The 21,203-nt window shown below is 39.6% G+C and overlaps 1 protein-coding gene across 9 annotated transcripts in view; it reads right to left on the reverse strand.

The window, feature by feature from the left end:
• cep135 (centrosomal protein 135) overlaps window positions 1-21,203 on the reverse strand; it is an 80,249-nt gene continuing 59,046 nt past the window's right edge. For 5 of the 9 annotated variants that reach the window (XM_078398402.1, XM_078398410.1, XM_078398421.1 and 2 more), the window contains 7 exons: window positions 14,418-14,528; window positions 13,432-13,617; window positions 8,542-8,751; window positions 5,171-5,373; window positions 3,707-3,811; window positions 3,188-3,342; window positions 1-921 (listed from right to left, as the gene is read on the reverse strand). In XM_078398402.1, coding sequence (XP_078254528.1) covers window positions 3,195-3,342; window positions 3,707-3,811; window positions 5,171-5,373; window positions 8,542-8,751; window positions 13,432-13,617; window positions 14,418-14,528 — 963 coding nt within the window. In that variant the 3' untranslated portion in view covers window positions 1-921; window positions 3,188-3,194. Of the gene's footprint in view, window positions 922-3,187; window positions 3,343-3,706; window positions 3,812-5,170; window positions 5,374-8,541; window positions 8,752-13,431; window positions 13,618-14,417; window positions 14,529-21,203 lie in introns of those variants that run through there. The other 4 variants (XM_078398416.1, XM_078398432.1, XM_078398437.1 and 1 more) reach the window with 4 other exon arrangements.

Consider the following 21,203-nt stretch of genomic DNA (forward strand, 5'->3'; position numbering starts at 1 on the left):
AATAACAAAGCATGTGCTGAAGATATTACTGTTGTAAAAAATAAGAAATAAGAAATGCTTCCTCAAAAAAAGGTAATACCATCATTCATGTTAGTTGGTAAATACATTAAACAGCTGTACCACATTCAAGGCAACCAAGTTATTATTATACTTCTGGAATATCAAATTTGGCCATCTGTAGTGGGCAAAAGATGATTCTGAATATTTTAGTGAAAAAAGCACATTATCAATTTAATAATCTTAATTTAAATTGTGTAATTCCACAGGGAACGATATGCACATGGACTAATCAGCAAAACAGACTTTATCTAAAAAATGTGATCAAACTTTGACTCATAAATTACTCTAAAAAATTCACTGCTCATTTCCCACAAGTTTATGCTGATCCATCAGTTGTATACAGCCCATCTGTGCATTTATTAAACATGCTGTAAAGATACACGTCTAGAGAATTTTCAAGATTTCAAAATTTGGTTTACATTGTATGGCTGACCATCAAATGATAAAGTAATGACAGTTATTAACGAAGGACAACAGGTGGCAAAACAGTTTTAGATACCGACGGCAGACATCAATAAATAACTTAAAGTTAACATTGAAAACCTAATTCAATATAAAAATATCTTTACAGAATAAAAATGTCTTTGCAACCATTCACAGTAGAATACAGATATTTACAGCATTGTGCGGGCATATCAGCTGAGAATCTAGGTAGCCCGTTTTGTTAGTACGTTTATGAAAGTATGCAAATAAAATTAAAAAGAGTTGACACAATTTTCGGGTTATATAATTTTAATCTCCACAGTTTAAAAGAGAATGTTCTTACTTTCCACCAGTTTTTTCTTGCACTTTTACCACAGCAAAAGTAAACCCATTGGGCACGTGGTTCACTTGGCATCACTTTAATATACTGTATTTGATCTGGTGAATTAAATGTAATTTTCTGGTTAATGAATATCTTAAGAAAATTTGAAAATGAGTCAAAATTGATATATAATTGTAATGGTTCAATTATTGCAATATTTAAAAATTCTTGCAAACTTATTGTTTTAGTGCCATGAGAAAGGAGTATAAAAGATCTAATTCTTTATATGCATTAATACAAAGCCAAAGATTGAATAAGTATTGAGAAATGTTTTTTAAACAAGTGGAAAAATGCTTATATTTTAAGAAACTAAAATGACAAAACTAACGTGCGTGTACAATGGAATAATGGACCAGCCAATTATTTGAATTATCATAGCACACTCCATGCCCCAAAATCTAATGAATAATCTTGCTCTGAAATCCAATTTACTTTATTTAAAAATTATTCAAACATTGATACAATACTGTAAAAAAAAATTAACTTCTGAAAAGCTCTTCTGTGACCACATTTGTGATTTTCAATTGGATTGCATGAAGTCTGCTTAAACTAAACAGTTAAAACTGGGAAGAGAAACAGAGTATTACAAATATATCAACTTTAAATTACGAATGAGGTAGTTATTTAGATTATTTAGTTTGTGTTGGAAAAGGTAAACTATTAACCATTATGCGTAATTGTTTCCATTCTCTGAACTTTTGATTTTTGATAAATATCACATTATCCAAGCTCTCCCACCCCAGTCACCAAACAGTAAGTCAATACAATCTCTTCTTTAAAATGGGAACTAGTAATCAGAAAGACAGCCCTAACTGTAGGCTTAATAGAAGCAATATCAAAAACCTATGTGAATTTTTATATATATATATATCTTAGAAATAGGAAATAAAAAGAAAATGCTGAAAATGCAGCAGCTTGGGCAGCATTTGTGGAGTCTTCAGTTTGAAGACGACTTACAATTATCGAAGACACTAGACTGACGTGGACCCGTTGGGTCCAAATCTCTCCTGCAGGCCTCTCCTGGGGCAACCCTCCCCCCACACCCACTCCATCCCCCTTTATCCCCCCCCTCCCCTCACCCACCCACTCCACCCCCTTATTCCCCCCTCCTCCCCTCACCCACTCCATCCCCCCTGAACCCCCCCTCCTCTTCCCACTAAGTCGGGGAGCATCAGTATTAGATCGACCGGCCCCAACTGCACACGCGCGGACTGGTGTCGAAAACGCAACTCGTCCTCCCGGCGGGGGTGGGCGCATCCATTGCCGGGCTGGTAGTGTCCCCGGGGCCGTGGGGGGACGGAGAAGGGGAGAGGGACCCACTCACCTCGGCCCCGTGCCGCCAGAGTTACAGCCAGAGCGAGTTGTTGACCCGCGGCATAGGGCAGCGACAGCCATCTTATTGGACCCTCCTGCCGCTGCGCTGCACCACGGGAAGCAGGTCAAGCGCCGGTTGTCCCGGCGGGGGGGGGGGGGGAGAGCACATCTATTAAAGTTAGTGGCAGCTCGTCGGCTGAGCGCCCTCCCCCCTCATTGGCCGCCACTGGCGGGTCCCGCCCCCGGCGGTCATCGTGCCCCCCCTCCCTCATTGGCCGCCACTCGCTGAACGCTGAAGACAGGCAAGGTAAGTTGGAAGAGTGAATTTTTAAACTTTATTTTTAAACTTTAAAATGTCAATAACTTCAAAGATATAAGACCAATTTGAATGAAACTTGGGTTAAACACACCCCAGGACAATGGTGAGTAAGGTTGGCCTAAATTGCCGCCTTATCGTGTACCTTTTTTTCTGGATGATAACTGCACAAAGAAACATGGGACAAACAAACAAACGGGGAAACAAACATACAGGAAGCGGGGAACAAACAAGATGAGAGTTTTAGTAATATATAGATACCTTCAAGACTACAGGTCCAAAAAGGCTGATTGCACATCATAAAGATAGCTTGCCCTTATTGGACAACCTCAAAGACTTAAAAGTTAGGGCACAAATGAGCGACCTGTGCTTCATTGAATAACACTCTAATATGAGCACTTGTACTAAACTGTCTCAGCCATATTGGAATTCTCAAGATTGAGAATGATAGATTTTCAGCATAGTTTCCGACATAGCAATGGACCCAAATGAAGGACAGATTATTCAAAAGGAGCTTAACAATGTACTTCCCTCCCATTGCAAGATTTAATCATCACACTAGTTCTTTTAATAAAATGTGTTGTTATCTGTGTAGAGGGTTGGGCCGTCTCAAAAATGTGGAAAAACATTAATTTAAATAAATGGTACATTTACATTATTTCAGATCTTATTAAATACGCTAAACTACTCACTTGCCATTTAACAGTCAGTGGAACATTCTGATACTCCTTTTGGTGAGCATGCATCCAGGGAACGACAAAGAGGACTCATTGATGTTCTAAGTGGCGATAAAGAACTGGCGGTCGGCGAAAGACCATGGTGACGCATTTCCTGGATTGCACGTTCTCTATAGAATCAATGGGTAGAAAGACAAAGAGCATTTTTTTGCCTGTTAAGACTATATGTGTCCTGGAATCAAGAGATTATTTAGAATATGTGCTCAAGGAACTATCATTACAATCAAAAATAATGTTTTATCAACATGTGTCAGAAAGCAACACTGAGAGCTAAAATATTATAAGTAGCTTTAAGGAAGTAGCCAAATGATCCAGTCACCCAAAGCAACCAACATACCAAATATTAGGTCATGCAGAAAGACAGATTTCACTATCCAATCAGGATAAACTGCCTAGTTCGTCAGGTTATTAAAATGGCCTTAAAATGTTGAATAAAGAATGCATATATTTTTCATACTGTACTAGAGACATTACCTTTCAAAACGTTCTGTCGTGAGTTGCCGTTTTATGAGATCAAGCTCAGTTTGAAGCTGTGAAGATTTAGTACGAAGTTGAATTAATTCTCGATTCTGACTTGATCTGTGAAGAGTTAGTAACATTTGAGATATGGGATACCAGATTATCAAACTTCAAACACAGTGTTACTTTCAGGATTTAATGGCAGTGGGCCTCAATGGAAATTGTGTGAGGAACCAAAATGTTAGTGTTGTCGGGTTTCATCGCTTATGCTATTTATTTCTAAAGCTACAGCATGCTGTATAAAAATTACAACAGGGTCCTCGGCTTTTCAGTTCACCCATTTAGTGTCTTTATCCTTCACTTAAGCAACAATTATTCATTCATTTTCCAATAAGAACCCCATACTATTTTGTGATTCAGCCATATTTCAGTTTGAAGACTGCATTTAAGTCACAACACGTTGGATTCCAGCCCTGAATGCAGAGGCAGTGCCTTGCTATAGGAGATGCCACCTTCTCACCGATATGTTAAACTGAGGTTATGTATGTCTTAAAAAAAACCATCTGCAGATACTGAGAATCTGAAACATAAACAGAAACTGCTGAAATACTCAGATCAGGAAGCAAAATTGAAGAGAGGAACATTTTAAAGTTTCATCAGAATAAAAAATATTAGAAAGGAAACAGGTGAAAACAAAGAGAATATCGATGGCAGGTAGGTTTCCAAAATAATTGAATGATGCAAAGTGGATCACCAGGTTGCTTGAGGGGTTGACGTGCTTCCTACTCCAAATGAGTGATGGTGCCTACAACTTTGTGCTCCTACTTAGGGCTCCATTAGAAATCCAGCTTTCATGCAGAAAAAAAAAAAAAAATAGCAGCTGTGAAATCATTCAATATTTCTCTGCAAAATTTGGCAATTATAACTTGAAATTATGTCCAATGAAGCAAAGCAGTAATTTTTCATTACTTTATGAAAAACGATGCATCTCAAATCTTCAATATTTTTAGAATGAGTAATTCATGTTTTCATCAATTCATGCAGCCTTTTATTTGAGAGAAGTATGCAAAAGTAGACAGTATGTGGAAGTGCATGAATCTTTGCCAGTGGCTTCAGGATATCCAGACTAAACTAAGTATGTACAGAAATCCTGAAGTTGCTGTCAGCTTCAATCTGCAATTGTAGCATGCTGTAATCTTAACAACAAATTTTACGGCCAATATGTTCACTGGATTTACTACTTCTGCTGGTATGACAAATGTAATTTATTTTGTGAAATTTAATACAAGAACACGCTCTAATTGATTTAAGAAACTTGTATGCCTTCCATTTATAAGAGTTTCTAATGTTCTCCAAACAATGGATTTCAAACACAGCTGGTTTAACTCTGAGAAATGCTCTCAGAACCATTTTAGCATTTGGACAAGTCTGTTATATCATAATATAACTGGCTAATGGCATTAAATAAGAACCACGTACACTTTGCTTTCTGCTAGAGATAGCTTGTCTCCAAGAAACTGTATCTCTGATTCTTTTTCATGCTTGTTCAGGTGACATTGAAGCTCTTTTTCTCGTGTTGATGTTAACAATGTCTCAAGATTCTTAATGGTGACCCGTTCGCTATTCAGTTGTTTCTTTAGAAGCTCATTTTCAGACTTTGCATCTTCCAGTTCACTAAAAGTCTGTAAAGATGTTAGAAAAATTTCCTCAGTGTACAAAAATGCACAATCTATCCAATTCAGCCATTCAAGGGAAGATTAAGCAAATCAATCAATATCTTCACTGAATTATCACATAATACTATGTTCAGGTAAAATTAGAATAACATTGAAACATAATTATGTGTAAGGAATTTAGATGGCACATGAGATAGTTACACCTAGATAGATCAGGGATTGTGATCAACTTGATAGGAAGATCTCAAAACCAACCAGAAATATGGAATCCAATATCAAGCGCCAATTCAATTGTAACCTGCTTTGGTTATTGGCTAGGACTACAGATGGAACAGTTGGGATATTATTACTAAATATACCACAAAGTAGGTAATGGTAATGTCAAGGATGTCTCCAATTGGTTGCAGGACATTTTCAGGGGGGGGGGGGAGCACCCATATGTCACTGTACACATTAGCAGAGAAAGGGACAAGCTCCCGTGGAGTGAATATAGAGTTATGAAAGAGGTAAAAAAAAATCAGGACCACATTTAGAGTATTGTATTCAGTTTTGGTCACCCTGTTATCGGAAAGATGTTGTTAAGCTAGAAAGGGTGCAGAATTCACTCTGATGATATTCGGCAGAAACGTTCAAAAGTTGATTAGAGTAGCAGGCAAAAGGTCATATGGAGAGTGGATAGCTTTTGGAAGTGTGATAGTGAGAATTCAAGGTATGGATTTCCAGTGAAGGGAGAAGACAAGTAGGAGACCCCCCCCCCCCCGGACATTGTGAGAAGTTGAGGCTCTGGTCAGGAAAAAGGAAGAGACATCTGTCAGGAATAGACAGCTGGGAGGAGTATAGGGGATTGTGAAGCATACTGAAGGAGGAAATCAGGAGGGCAAAAAGAGGGCATGAGATAGCTGGCAGATAAGATAAAGGAGAATCAAAAGAGATTTTATGTTTATTAAGGTAAAGGATAAGTAGAGGGAGAATGGTGCCCATCAAAACCAAAATGTTCATCAATGCGTGGAACCACTGGAAGTGGGCAATATGCTTAATGAATATTTCTCCTGTTTTTATGACTGAGAAAGATATGAAGATGGGGGAAGTTGGGAAAATTAATGCGATGTCTTGAGTATGGTCAGTATTATAGTTGAGGAGGTACTGGATGCCATAAAACGTATGAAGGTAGATAAGTCATTGATTTCCAAGGACACTGTAGGAAGCTAGAGAAGAAATTGCAGGAGCCCTGGCTGGGATATATGAATCATCATTAGCCACAGGTGAGGTGTATTGGAAGAATTGAAGGTGCCTAATGTTTTAGTTTTAGAGATACAGCGTGATAACAGGTAACACCGGGTCCATGCCGAACAGTGATCACTTGGGCACTAGTTCTATCCTACACACTAGGGGAAATTTACAGATACCAATTAACCTACAAAACCTGCACACCTTTGAGAAGTGACATGAAACCGGAGAAAACCCAAGTGGTCGCAGGGAAAAAGTATGAACTCTGCGCAGACAGCCCCCATAGACAGGATCGAACCTCTTTCGTACTGTAAGGCAGCAACTCTACGCTGAGCTACTGTGCCGCTCTAATTACCCGTACACGAGTTCTATCCTACACACTAGGGACAATTTACAGGAGCCAACTAACCCACAAAACCTGCACATCTTTGAAAAGTGGCATGAAACCGGAGCATTGGGAAAAAAAAACACGTGGTCACAGTGAGAACGTACAAACTCGGTACAGACAGCACCCGTAGACGGGGTCTAACCCGGATTTCTGGCGCTGTAAGACAGCAACTCTACCGCTTCCCCACTGCGTTGTCCTATGTTGTGACTCTATTTAAGAATTAAATAGCTTAAATCTTAAGCTTAACATCTATGGTAGACAATTCTGAGGGAGAAGACGTATATGTATTTGAAAAGACAACGGTCGATTAGGGTTTTGTGTGTGGGAGATTATGTCTCGCGGATTTGCTAAGTTTTTGAAAAATTAAGAACGTTGATGAGGGCATAGCTACAGACTTGGCCTGTATGTGTATAGTAGGCTGCTTTTGAAGATTCAATCACATGGAATCCAGGGAGAACTAAGTAACAGGACACTGAATTGGCTTAATGGTAGGAAACAGGTGGCTGTGGTGATGGAAGGTTAATTTTCTGACTGGAGACCTGAGACTGGTTATGTGCTTCTGGGATTGGTGCTGGGCCATTGCTGTTTGTCATCTATATCAACGATCTAGGTGAGAATGTACAATACATGATTAGTAAGTTTGCTGATGAACTAAAATAGGTGGCATCGTAGTGAGTGAAGATGGTCATCAAAAATTATAGTGGGATCATGATGATTGGGCAAGTGGGCTAAGGATTGGAAAATGGAATTTAATTCAGATGTTAGGTGTTGCATTTTGGGTTGTCGCACCCGGGCAGTTCCTTCACAGTGAACTGTAGGGTTGTAGAGCATAAGGATCTACGAGTACAAGGATCTACGAGTACAAGTACTGACAGAAAAGATTAAGGAGAATCCAAAGAGATTTTATTAAGGACAAAGGAGAGAGCGAAAAAGAAATACAAATACAAAGTTTCCAGAAAGTGATGTCGCAGGTAGATATGGTGGTAAAGGCTTTTGGCACTCTGGTCTAGTCACGGATTTGAGTGGTGTGCTCAGTTTTGGTCACCCAGCTATAGGAAAGATGCCATTATGCTGGAAAGAGAACAGTGAATATTTACAAGGACGTTGCCTAGACTTGAGGGCCTAAGTATAGCGAGAGTTTGGGCAGGCTAGGACACTTTTCCTGTTATTTTTCCTCATGCAAAGGAATCAAGAACTGGATATCATAGGTTTTAAGGTGAGAGGGAAAAGATTAAATAGGATCCAGACGGATAATTTTGCAAACAAAGGGTGCAGGGTGTATGGAATAAGCTGCCAGAGGATGTATTTGATGCAGGCACAGCAACATTTGAAAGATATTAAGGCAGGTGAATGGATCAGAACGATTTAGATGGATGTGGGCCAAAAATGGGCAAATGGAACAGCATGGATGATTTGGGCATCCTTGCTGTATGACTATGAATAAACCTAGGAAACACAGCAGCAATAACTAATAGGTCTCAATGATTATGGTTATTTTAATTTAACATAAAAAGATCTTAAATTAAATTAAGTGTTAAGAATATATCATCAAGCCATACCCTTTCATATTCCATATTTCTAGTAGTAAGTTGCCGTGACAGAGAATCCTTATTTGAATCTAGTTGGGCACACAGTTCTCTGATTGAGGAACAGTCTCCTAACATGCGGCATTTCTCAGCTTGTGCCTGTCGCAGTTCTTCCTCCAATTTGGACATGCTTTTAGCAGAATACGTAATCTCCTTCTCATACGCTTGTTGGGCGGATATGTGCTAATTTAAAGAAGAATTTGCAATCACAAAAGCATGCATATACTTAGCACATTAATCTTCGTACAAATGTAATCTTTCGAATAAAGATTAATGAAGTAATAAACTGTCAGCAAGTTAAAGTAAAAGTGAAGCAATTAATAAACTATTTCAAAACTATGACCATCCATTGAGTAGTTCCTGGGAAGTGTAGGCAATTTATGGCAGACTCTAAACATGCTCCAAAAAATTAGGGAAAACACAACCAATAATAGAAGACATTTGTAGTGTGAATTAATAAGGAGAACTCATAATAGGAAGAAAACATCAAGATACTAAACAATTGAAAGTATGCTTGAAAACATATACCCATAGGTCATAACATTTCCTCCAACTTGACCCAAAACATTGGTTCCTCTCAGGGATGATTGCTCAATCCCTTGTTCTACTCTCTGTACATCCACGACTGTGTCGTCAAGAACAACACCAACTTGATCATTAAGTTTACCATTCGTATCACTATTGTCAGGCGAGTCATCAACACTTTGAGACAAAGTACAGAAAATAAATTGAAATTTCCTGGTCAGTCATGGTGTCAGGACAACCCAAACTTTTATATCAGCAAGATGTGAGGGGATGAACACAACCATGTCCTCATCAACAGAGCTGCTGCAGAGATCTCTGACAGCTTCATATTACCTAACCTGGACCCTTCACACCATGTGGTGATCAAGAAAGCCCGTCAACATTTATTCTCTTAGGCATCTGAGAAGATTCAGCTTGTCCAGCTGCTCTTCTCTCGACCACCTGAACCTACACAGAGTGGTGAACACAGCCATCATAGGGTTGTCACTTCCTTTCATCCAGTCCATCTTCACAATGTGTTGCATCAGGAATCTGGAACCACAGTTAAGGATGTCTGTCACCCTAGCCCTTCCTGTTTTTTTTCTTTGTCAATCTGGAAAAAGATACAGGAGCAAAGAAAGCCTAAATGTCCAGAATTAAGAGTAGCTTCCTGCTTTTTGCTTTCATACTCCTGAATCCATCATCTCTTTCATACCCTTTTTTGGGGAAGTGCTGCTAGTACTCTTACTCTGAAACTCTACCTCATTCTGTCACTATATTTTAATATATTTTGCACCACTTCAGATTTCACTACAATCTTGCACCACTCTGCTTGGTTGCACATGTCATTTTATTTATTGCTCCATTTACTGTATACTCTGTTGCACAAGGAATTTCACTGCACAATGGTGTACATTACAATAAACTAATCTAATCTAATCATTGAAGTTAGAAAACTTGACAGGTTTAATCAAGAAGTAGAAACAAAGAACTGCAGGTGTTGGTTTATACCTGATCATAACATAACTGCAGGTGTTGGTTTATACCTGATCATAACATAACTGCAGGTGTTGGTTTATACCTGATCATAACATAACTGCAGGTGTTGGTTTATACCTGATCATAACATAACTGCAGGTGTTGGTTGATGCCTGACATCATCAGTTAAAGGGACTATCGATGAAAACTAGCCTCTCGGCTAATTCGAGTACATTTACATTTGTTTGAATGTTAATTAATGTACACTATCCCTTTTCAAAAAAAAAAAATAATAATAATTATAATAATTATTATTATTACCAAAGATAGACACAAAGTGCTGGAGTAACTCAGCGGAACAGGCAGCATCTTTGGAAGAAAAGGATAGATGACGTTTTGGGTCTGGACACATCTTCAGATTCCTTCCTCAGGGTCTGAAGAAGGGTCCCAACCCGAAACGTTACCCATTCATTTCCTTCAAAGATTCTTAGAGCAGCTTGTAATGGAGCCTACCAGAGAAAAGGCAATTCTGGATTTAGTGTTGTCCAATGAACCAGATTTGATAAGAGAACTCGAGGTAAAGGAGGTAGTGATCATAATATGATTAGTTTTAATCTGCAATTTGATAAGGAGAAGGTTAAATCAGAAGTGTCAGTATTGCAGTTGAACAAAGGGGACTATGAAGGCATGAGAGAGGAGCTGGCTAAGGTACACTGGAAAGGGATCCTACCAGGACTGACGGTGGAACAGCAATGGCCGGAATTTCTGGGCATAATCCGGAAGACGCAGGATCATTTCATTCCAAAAAGGAAGAACAATTCTAAGGGGAGTAGGAGGCAACCGTGGCTGACAAGGGAAGTTAGGGATAAAATAACACTAAAAGAAAAGATGTATAACACAGCAAAGAGTAGCCGGAAGTCAGAGGATTGGGAAACGTTCATAGGACAGAAGACAAACAAAATGGGCAATACGGGCTGAAAAGATGAAGTACGAGGGGAAGCTGGCCAAGAATATAAAGGACAGTAAAAGCTTCTTTAGATATGTTAAGAGAAAAAGAGTAGCAAAGTCAAATGTGGGTCTCTTGAAGGCAGACACGGGTGAAATTATTATGGGTAACAAGGAAATGGCAGAAGAGTTGAACAGGTACTTCGGATCTGTCTTCACTAAGGAAGACACAAACAATCTCCCAGATGTACTGGAGGACAGAGGATCTAGGGGGGGTAGAGGAACTGAAATAAATTTTCATTAGACGAGAAATAGTATTGGATAGACTAATGGGATTGAAGGATGATAAATCCCCTGGGCCTGATGGTCTGCATCCCAGGGTCCTCAGGGAGGTGGCTCTAGAAATAGTGGACACATTGGTGATCATTTTCTAATGTTCAATAGATTCAGGATCAGTTCCTGTGGATTGGAGGATAGCTAATGATATCCCACTTTTCAAGAAAGGAGCGAGAGAGAAAACGGGGAATTAGACCAGTTAGCCTGACTTCGATGGTGGGAAAAATAAGCAAATAACTGCAGATGCTGGGAAAGATGCTGGAGTCAATTATTAAAGAGGTAATAACAATACATTTGGATTGCAGTAAAAGGATAAGTCCAAGTCAGCATGGATTTATGAAAGGGAAATCATGCTTGACTAATCTGGAATTTTTTGAGGATGTGACAAGTAAAATGGATGAAGGGGAGCCAGTGGATGCAGTGTATCTTGACTTTCAGAAAGCCTTTGATAAGGTCACACACGGGAGATTGGTGACTAAAATTAGAGCACAAGGTATTGGGGGTAGGGTGTTGACATGGATAGAAAATTGGTTGGCAGACAGGAAGCAAAGAGTAGGAGTAAACGGGTCCTTTTCAGAATGGCAGGCAGTGGCGAATGGAGTGCCGCAAGACTCGGTCTTGGGGCCGCAACTGTTTACCATATATATTAATGATTTGGAAGAGGGAATTAGAAGCAACACTAGCAAGTTTGCGGATGACACAAAGCTGGGTTGCAGTGAAGAGGATGTTAGGAGGTTGCAGAGTGACCTGGACAGGTTGAATGAGTGGGCAGATGCATGGCAGATGCAGTATAATATAGATAAATGTGAGGTTATCCACTTTGGCGGCAAAAACAAGGAGGCAGATTATCATCTCAATGGTGTTAGGTTAGGTAATGGGGAGGTGCAGCGAGACCTAGGTGTCCTTGTACACCAGTCACTGAAAGTTGGCGTGCAGGTACAGCAGGCAGTGAAGAAAGCTAATGGAATGTTGGCCTTCATATCAAGAGGATTTCAGTATAGGAGTAAAGAGGTTCTTCTGCAGTTGTATAGGGCCCTGGTGAGACCACATTTGGAGCACTGTGCACAGTTTTTGTCTCCTAATTTGAGGAAGGACATCCTTGTAATTGAGGCAGTGCAGCGTAGGTTCACGAGATTGATCCCTGGGATGGCGGGACTGACATATGAGGAAAGATTGAAAAGACTAGGCTTGTATTCACTGGAGTTTAGAAGGATGAGAGGGGATCTTATAGAAACATATAAAATTATAAAAGGACTGGACAAGTTAGATGCAGGAAAAATGTTCCCAATGTTGGGCGAGTCCAGAACCAGGGGCCACAGTCTTAGAATAAAGGGGAGGCCATTTAAAACTGAGGTGAGAAAAAACGTTTTCATCCAGAAAGTTGTGAATTTGTGGAATTCTCTGCCACAGCAGCAGTGGAAGCCAAATCACTGGATGGATTTAAGAGAGAGTTAGATAGAGCTCTAGGGGCTAGTGGAATCAAGGGATAGGGGAGAAGGCAAGCACGGGTTATTGATTGGGGATGATCAGTCATGATCACAATGAATGGCGGTGCTGGCTCGAAGGGCCGAATGTCCCCCTCCTGCACGAATTTTCTATGTTTTTCTGTTTCTATGTTTACGTCTATCTCAGGTTCAATCAATGTGTATTTGAACATGTATGGCTTCTGCTGCAGATAACTTTCAGTCGACTGCAATTTTCTGACAGTTGTACTGGACTTTAAACCTGACTATGCCCTTATCCAATTAGTCAAAATTGATTTTTGTTTTTTTCTAATCAATTGGTAGTAGCATTACTTGTTAAAGAAAGACTTATTAAATTCTGCTTTGCTCTGCAGTAATGTTTAAGCAGAAATAATACTGGTTTTAAAATGGATCCACAACATGAAATATGTACTGGCTTGTAGATACTATCGAAAGGATTTGTCATTTAATAGTCGCCAATTCACATTTCTAAATCACAAGGAAGGAATCTTAAATAAAATTTAGAAGTTAGTGTGTATTAAGATTATTGCACAATGACTCAACATGAACCAGTGTTACATTCTAAAGTAATATGTTAGCTTAAAATATTTAGAATTTACAAACTTTACTTATATACCTCTTGTATTTCTCTTTCTAGCTTGATCACTCGCTCCTCAAGATGTCTCCTCTCTGTATCTATAGACAGTAACTCCAAGCGAATTGAACTGCTCTCTCCCTCTGCCTGATGGGCCTTATGCTCCCAACTTTCAGCCTGGTTAGTTGCCAGTCGGTATTGCTCCAGCATGTGATGAAGCTCTTGTTCCTATTATTTCACAAAATACATGTTGTGTTAACATCTCAAGACTGAAGAATACCATTGCAGACTTGATTAGTACAGGTGTCAGAGGTTATGGGGAGAAGGCAGGAGAGGGGGAGATAGAGTACCCTTGATTGAATGGCACAGACATGATGGGCTGAATGGCCTAATTCTACTCCTATCCCTTATTACCGTATGAGACTATACCTAATTAATTATGATTTTTAGGTGCCAACCTTCTAAATTTAACAGATTCATTTAAATTTTCCCATTAATGATCAGTGCAAATTTAGCAGTTTCCAATGTACCTTTTACAAATATAGAAAATATTGTTATAATTTCCATGATTTTTAAAAATAAAGCAGGGTTAATTTAACGGAAAACCCGGTTATCCTTCTTCCAGTCAACCCACAATTAGCAAGCATATATTGTGAGGACAAGGGACTGAATTATTCCCATTTACTAGCTATTTAGGCAAAGCCTTGAAAATACAATTGTGCTACAATTACTTAATTTATTCTTTTTTGATAAACAAATGATTCTTGTTCCACTGCTTTTTTGATGATGAATGACTGATCATAACTATTTGATAGATTATGATCTAACATTCACTGTCTGAAAAAGTGCTGGAACCAGACCTATTTTGCTACATTCATAAAGTAATTGGGGTACATATATTAATATTCAGACATTTCTCCTGGCTTTGAACAAAATTCAATCAGGTGCAGGAAGTATAAATTATACCAAACATTTATATCAGGCCTGGGATTTATCACATTTTTTCATTTCTTTTAATCAATTCATACCTTGGCAACCATTAAGCTCTCTATTCTTGCCACCTCATTGATGTAGTTATGTACTCTTGATTTCAAATCATCCTTTTCATGCAAAGCTTGGTCTAGTTCACTATTGATTGCCTAAGAAGAAAATTAGTGAAGATTTTTGATGAGATATAATCTGATTAATGCAGATACAAAGTGCAAAATGATTGCTAAAACCAAAAATATGTTTTAAATGGCATTTTAATATTTAACATTTAAATATGTTTGAAATGGCATCAAACTGTCGATCTATTTTCATTTATATATAGATTAACCCGTATACAAGATAGTCTCGCTGCCAATTGTCTCAAGTTTGAACTCCCGCTGATTACAACATGTCCAACAAGACATTTCAAATAAAAATTTGGATGCTGTTAATGTGTGCAAATGCAAGTGCAACACCATTTGCCTTTATTGTGCTTAAGATATCAGTGAAAGTCCACTGAGTTCAGCATCACAATGAAACCTCCCAGGCCTGGTGTATGTGAATGACCAGGGATACGAGTGACCAGGCTCCTCTGTAATGATTCAAGCATACATCTCATTAGGACAAATCCTTTATTTAGCACACTTCGGCTACTTTAATTTTTATAGAGTTGGTTGCAATTGAAGCTACCATCCGTCTTCAAGGGAATTCAGACCAATGTTTCATGTTTGTGAAAATCTTAGCAGTGATTAGTTCCCTCTCATTCTCAGGAGCACAAAACTCTCCAATGCATGTATTGCGATCCTAAGATATTGATCAGCTGGGCAAGTGAGCTGAAGAATGGCCATTGGAATTCAATGCGGGTGGAATTCAAGTGTGAGGCGTTACATTTTGGGAAGTTAAACCAGGGTAGGACCTGCACATTGAATGGTAAGACACTGGGGAGTGTTGTAGAGCAGAGGGATTGAGGAGTACAGGTGTAGAGTTCCCTGAAAGTGGCATCACAGGTAGATAGGACAGAAAGTAGTATTTTGGAACGTAGGCCTTCATCAGTCAGGGTACGGAGTATAGAAGTTGGAATGTTATGCTGCAGTTGTACAAAACGTTGATGAGGCCCCATTTTGAATCACCCTGCAATAGGAAGGATGTCATTAAGCTTGAAAGAGTGCATAGAATATTTATGGGGATGTTGCCAAGACTCAAAGGCCTGAGCTATAGGGAGAGATTGGACAAACTAGGACTTTATTCCTTGCAGCGCTGGAGGCTAAGAGGTGATTTTATACGTGTATAAAAAAATGAGGGAAATTGATAGGATGAATGTACTGAGTCTTTTACCCAGGGTAGAGGAATCAAGAACCAGAGGATATAGGTTTAAGGTGAGAGGGAATAGATTTAATAGGAACCTGAAGGTTATTTTTTCACTTGGAGGGTGGTGGGTATATGGAACGAGTTGTCAGAGGTGGTGGTTGAGGCAGATACAACAATCACATTTAAAAGACATTGGGCGGGTACATCCATTGGAAAGATTTTTGGGCCAAATGGCTTAGATGGGCATCAGCGTGGAAGAGTTGGGCAGAAGGATCTGTTTCCGTGCCGTATGACCCTGTGTTGTTGTGTGTAATGTTAGCAATAGCTTACTGTAGTTCCTAGTTACCACATTATTCCCACCAACAGCTACCTCCATCATAACCGTTAACCACACAAATTTTATCTTGATTTTAAGTCAAAAGCAGCATGAATGTTTTGTGCACAAGTGTATTGAATCAGGAGTAAGTTTCAATATGCAGCTTTGGACAGGAACAGAGTCATTCAGCACACTAATTCCCACTTGAGAAGAGTTTATTTAAATCATCATTAGTCTGGTGGGGGAGGGTGGACACAGGGTGGGGAGACTTGCAGCCTTTCAAGGTCACTCGGGGCTGATGCAGCCAATTGCGACTGGAAAGCCCCTAAGAAGACTGGGTAACCTAGAAAACACAGCAATTTCTCTATAGTGTGCAATGAACAAGCTGGGGCCGCTCACTAAAATATCCAGTCTTCTCAGTGTATTTTATTCAATGAAGGCAACTTCATGACTTGAAACAATTTTACCTGGAGTGAAAAGCGGAATGTTTCTTAAACTGTAAGTCAAAGGAGGAACTTGCATTTATGAAAGCCAAACAAAAATCTCCCTATGCTGGATATCAGAAACACTCAAGAGATCAGGCAGCATTTGGGAAAAGAGAAATAAACGTAACAATTAATGTTCCAGCCTCGATACTTAATTCTATAATTTATGCTGTAGTTCATCTATCTATGACACTGGGTTATTTTATTTTCTACATTAGCACACCAGTACTTGCTTGGCATTTCCTTCAGCTATGCATTTGGCAGCTGTTTGTGCTTTATCTCAAACAACCTTAATTAATCTATTAACCTGTAACACCATCAACAACTTACCTCCCACAGTAAGCCTGGCCTCGCCCTATCAGAGCTACCGCCTCTGTCCTAACCATGCCTCTACCACTCTCTCTTCAACTTAAAACTATCTTTTCTCTCTTCCGACAATGGATTTTTAGCCTAAAACGTTAACTCCGACCCTCTCTACACAGATATTGCCTCACGTTTGCAGCATTTTCTGTTCCTACTCCATTTAAATTGCTTGTTTTATGTCCTTAGGTTGTGTGCCCCCAAGCACGCTACCGCCAATAAAGAATTGTCGAACAGTTGTCACTGTTATGATGTAATTGCCAATTTGGGCACTGAAAAATCCGAAAAAATTAGACAAATGGGTAGTGCAGCGGTAAAGCTCCTGCCTCACATGCCAGAGACCTGGGTTCAATCCTGACTCCAGTTGCTGTCTGTGTGAAGTTTGTCTGTTTTCCCTGTGACTGTATGGGTTTTCTCCCTGTGTTCTGGTTTCCTTTCACATTTCAGAGGTACAGATTTGTAGGTTAATTGGCTTCTGTAAATTGCCCCTAGTGTATAGGATTGTGCTAGTGCACGGGGTGATTGCTGGTTGGTGCGGATTCGATGAGCTGAAAGGCCCTTTTCCACGCCTAAAGATGCAAAACTGTGATAAAAGGGAATTAATGTGCGGGGGATGAATGGTCACTCGGTGGGTTGAAGGGCCTGTTTTCACGCTGTACATCTAAACTAAACCAAAATCACCAGCTAGTCTGATTCTGTAACGTTTAATTAAAACAAAATATTCCTCAGAAGACGAGAATATCAATGCTCTTTTAACAAGATGGGATCTTTTACATTAGGGTAGATTGAGACTCTATGATGTAGTATCTAAGAATGCAAAATATATACAACCACCCAAAACTGCACAAGTGTCAACATAGATTGAGCACTCTTATCTCGGGTATGATTGAACACATAACTTGCTGGCTCAGATTTCTAGATATGTGAAGAGAAAAAGATTAGTTAAAACAAATGTAGGTCCCTTGCAGTCAGAAACAGGTGATCTATCTTTTGAATTGATCATGGGGAACAAGGACATGGCAGACCAATTGAATAACTACTTTGGTTCTGTCTTCACTAAGGAAGACATAAATAATCTGCCGGAAATAGCAGGGGACCGGGGGTCAAATGAGATGGAGGAACTGAGTGAAATCCAGGTTAGTCGGGAAGTGGTGTTAGGTAAATTGAATGGATTAAAGGCCGATAAATCCCCAGGGCCAGATAGGCTGCATCCCAGAGTGCTTAAGGAAGTAGCCCCAGAAATAGTGGATGCATTAGTGATAATTTTTCAAAACTCTTTAGATTCTGGAGTAGTTCCTGAGGATTGGAGGGTAGCTAATGTAACCTCACTTTTCAAAAAGGGAGGGAGAGAGAAAACGGGGAATTACAGACCAGTTAGTCTAACATCGGTAGTGGGGAAAATGCTAGAATCAGTTATTAAAGATGGGATAGCAGCACATTTGGAAAGTGGTGAAATCATTGGACAAAGTCAGCATGGATTTATGAAAGATAAATCATGTCTGACGAATCTTATAGAATTTTTTGAGGATGTAACTAGTAGAGTGGATAAGGGAGAACCAGTGGATGTGTTTTATCTGGACTTCCAGAAGGCTTTCGACAAGGTCCCACATAAGAGATTAGTATGCAAACTTAAAGCACACGGTATTGTGGGTTCAGTATTGATGTGGATAGAGAACTGGCTAGCAGACAGGAAGCAAAGAGTAGGAATAAACGGGTCCTTTTCAGAATGGCAGGCAGTGACTAGTGGGGTACCGCAAGGCTCAGTGCTGGGACCCCAGCTATTTACAATATATATTTGGAGGAGGGAATTGAATGCAACATCTCCAAGTTTGCGAATGACACGAAGCTGGGGGGCAGTGTTAGCTGTGAGGAGGATGCTAGGAGGCTGCAAAGTGGCCGATTAGGAGAAGGGGAGATGCAACGAGACCTGGGTGTCGTGGTACACCAGTCATTGAAAGTAGGCATGCAGGTGTAGCAGGCAGTGAAGAAAGCGAATGGTATGTTGGCATTCATAGCGAGGGGATTTGAGTATAGGAGCAGGGAGGTTCTGCTGCAGTAGTACAGGGCATTGGTGAGGCCACACCTGGAGTAACGCGTACAGGTTTGGTCTCCTAATCTGAGGAAAGACATTCTTGCCATAGAGAGAGTACAGAGAAGGTTCACCAGATTGATTCCTGGGATGGCAGGACTTTCATATGAAGAAAGACTGGATAGACTCGGCTTGTACTCGCTGGAATTTAGAAGATTGAGGGGGGATCTTATAGAAACTGACAAAATTCTTAAGGGGTTGGACAGGCTAGATGCAGGAAGATTGTTCCCGATGTTGGGGAAGTCCAGAACAAGGGGTCACAGTTTAAGGATAAGGGGGAAGTCTTTTAGGACCGAGATGAGAACGTTTTTTTTCACACAGAGAGTGGTGAATCTATGGAATTCTCTGCCACAGAAGGTAGTTGAGGCCTGTTCATTGGCTATATTTAAGAGGGAGTTAGATGTGGCCCTTGTGGCTAAAGGGATCAGGGGGTATGGAGAGAAGGCAGGTACGGGACACTGAGTTGGATGATCAGCCATGATCATATTGAATGGCGGTGCAGGCTCGAAGAGCCGAATGGCCTACTCCTGCACCTATTTTCTATGTTTCTATAACAGTACTGTAGCTACACCAAGAGATTCAGAGGGGAACTCAGGCTAATGACAAAGAGACTATGGAACACATTTAAAAACAGGGTGCTGCATGGCTTATATGCTTCCTCCTTAAATCTGCCAAGAATAAATGGATTAAGTAGTAATAAGAAATTAAATATTACAATATGTAATGTAACTGCTCAGTTGACTTTCTGATTAACCCAGGATATCAATAGTGAAAACGTTAGATGACTGTAGTTCTGTTGAAATTCAAAGTGAGTGGTAGACTCTGATCGGAGGTGTGCAGTGCCTGATATTTTGGGTGGTTTGAATATTACTCATCATTTATTAGCCTTTGCATCAATATCATTCTAAGGATTCAGGGTTGATCTACTTTATTATCTGAGGAGTTACAAATAGAATTAAACATTATACAAACATTTCTGACTTTAAGATGAACTGAGGGCCTGACGAGGCAGCTAAAACGATAGGGTCAACGACTCTGAAAACACAACATTTGTCATGGGCACCCATCGTGTGATCAGCTGGCCTGGTTAACTCCCCTCATGTGAGTGGCCTCAAGCTACCATAAGATGTAGGCTGATCAAGAGATCTTCAATCACACCGCAACTCAATGCGATCCAAAAGAGATGCTACAAGCAGCAAAGGGACTTTGCTGAATCATTTTACCAAAAGCTGATCTTTGAAAGGCGTGGCTGGCAGCTGCTTTATGCAATACATCAATATGACAGCACAAAACCTTTAATTATGAATTTATTTCTGAAGCTTGCATGTCATTATCCTAATTTTTCTATGAGTGCACAGTGACAGTCACGTATCACATGCAAATGCTCCAATTCTTACTGGCAATAGAGGGAATGCGTGCAACGTGACCTGTGACATCAATAGATGCACTAATTAATACTGCGGAAATACCAGCGATGAATCACTTGTGGAAGAGCCCAGGCAATTTCATAATGTGCATGATTTCACACAGAAATAACTGGTGATGAAATCTACCCTTAGAAAGCTTTTATGCACAATTTTCACATTCAAAATGTATGTTAATGGACCCAATTTGTCTCACTGGGTTTTGCATAAGTGATGTTTAAAATGTCATCATTAAAAAAAAGCAATTGAAAAGACTTGAATTACGTAGCTGTGAGTTCACAATTCACAGCAAAATATACAAAAGATCATTCAAGTGAAGAGGGTACTTCTAGCTGACAAAACAGACAGACTTGTGCATTAATATGGCTTATCAAGGCCCTCTGTTGTCAGGTATATTGAGGAATTCGAAGGGAATTTGGTCTTTACTGTCTATAAATGAAGCTCTAAAATGAGCGGGAAGGTAAATCTGGAAATATAATTTGCCCTTTATTCTAGTCTCAAATGTTTTCTAAGATTCAAGACAGCAAATGCAAATTTAAGACAAATTCAAGAAAATATTTCATATAAACTTAATTAGCAGATTACAGGTTGAAATAAGAGACCTGCAGGCTAGTTCTAGATAAATGTGCAGACCCAAATATACTTTCACCTGTAATATTGTTTTCCATCTTATAGTTAAGAAGCATTTGTTACTTTTTTAATATGGCATTATTGGCAGCAGCATTATTCCACTGTCAGATTTGCACCTTAGTGGGATTTGGGATGCAAACAACTACAATGGTTTGAATTTGCCACATTCATAGGCTTCTATATATAATTTATCTAGCAATCTAACTTAGGATGAAGTAGAAAATTAAAGTATT

Source organism: Rhinoraja longicauda, chromosome 1, assembly GCF_053455715.1.
Source record: "Rhinoraja longicauda isolate Sanriku21f chromosome 1, sRhiLon1.1, whole genome shotgun sequence".
Taxonomy (NCBI): domain Eukaryota; kingdom Metazoa; phylum Chordata; class Chondrichthyes; order Rajiformes; family Arhynchobatidae; genus Rhinoraja; species Rhinoraja longicauda.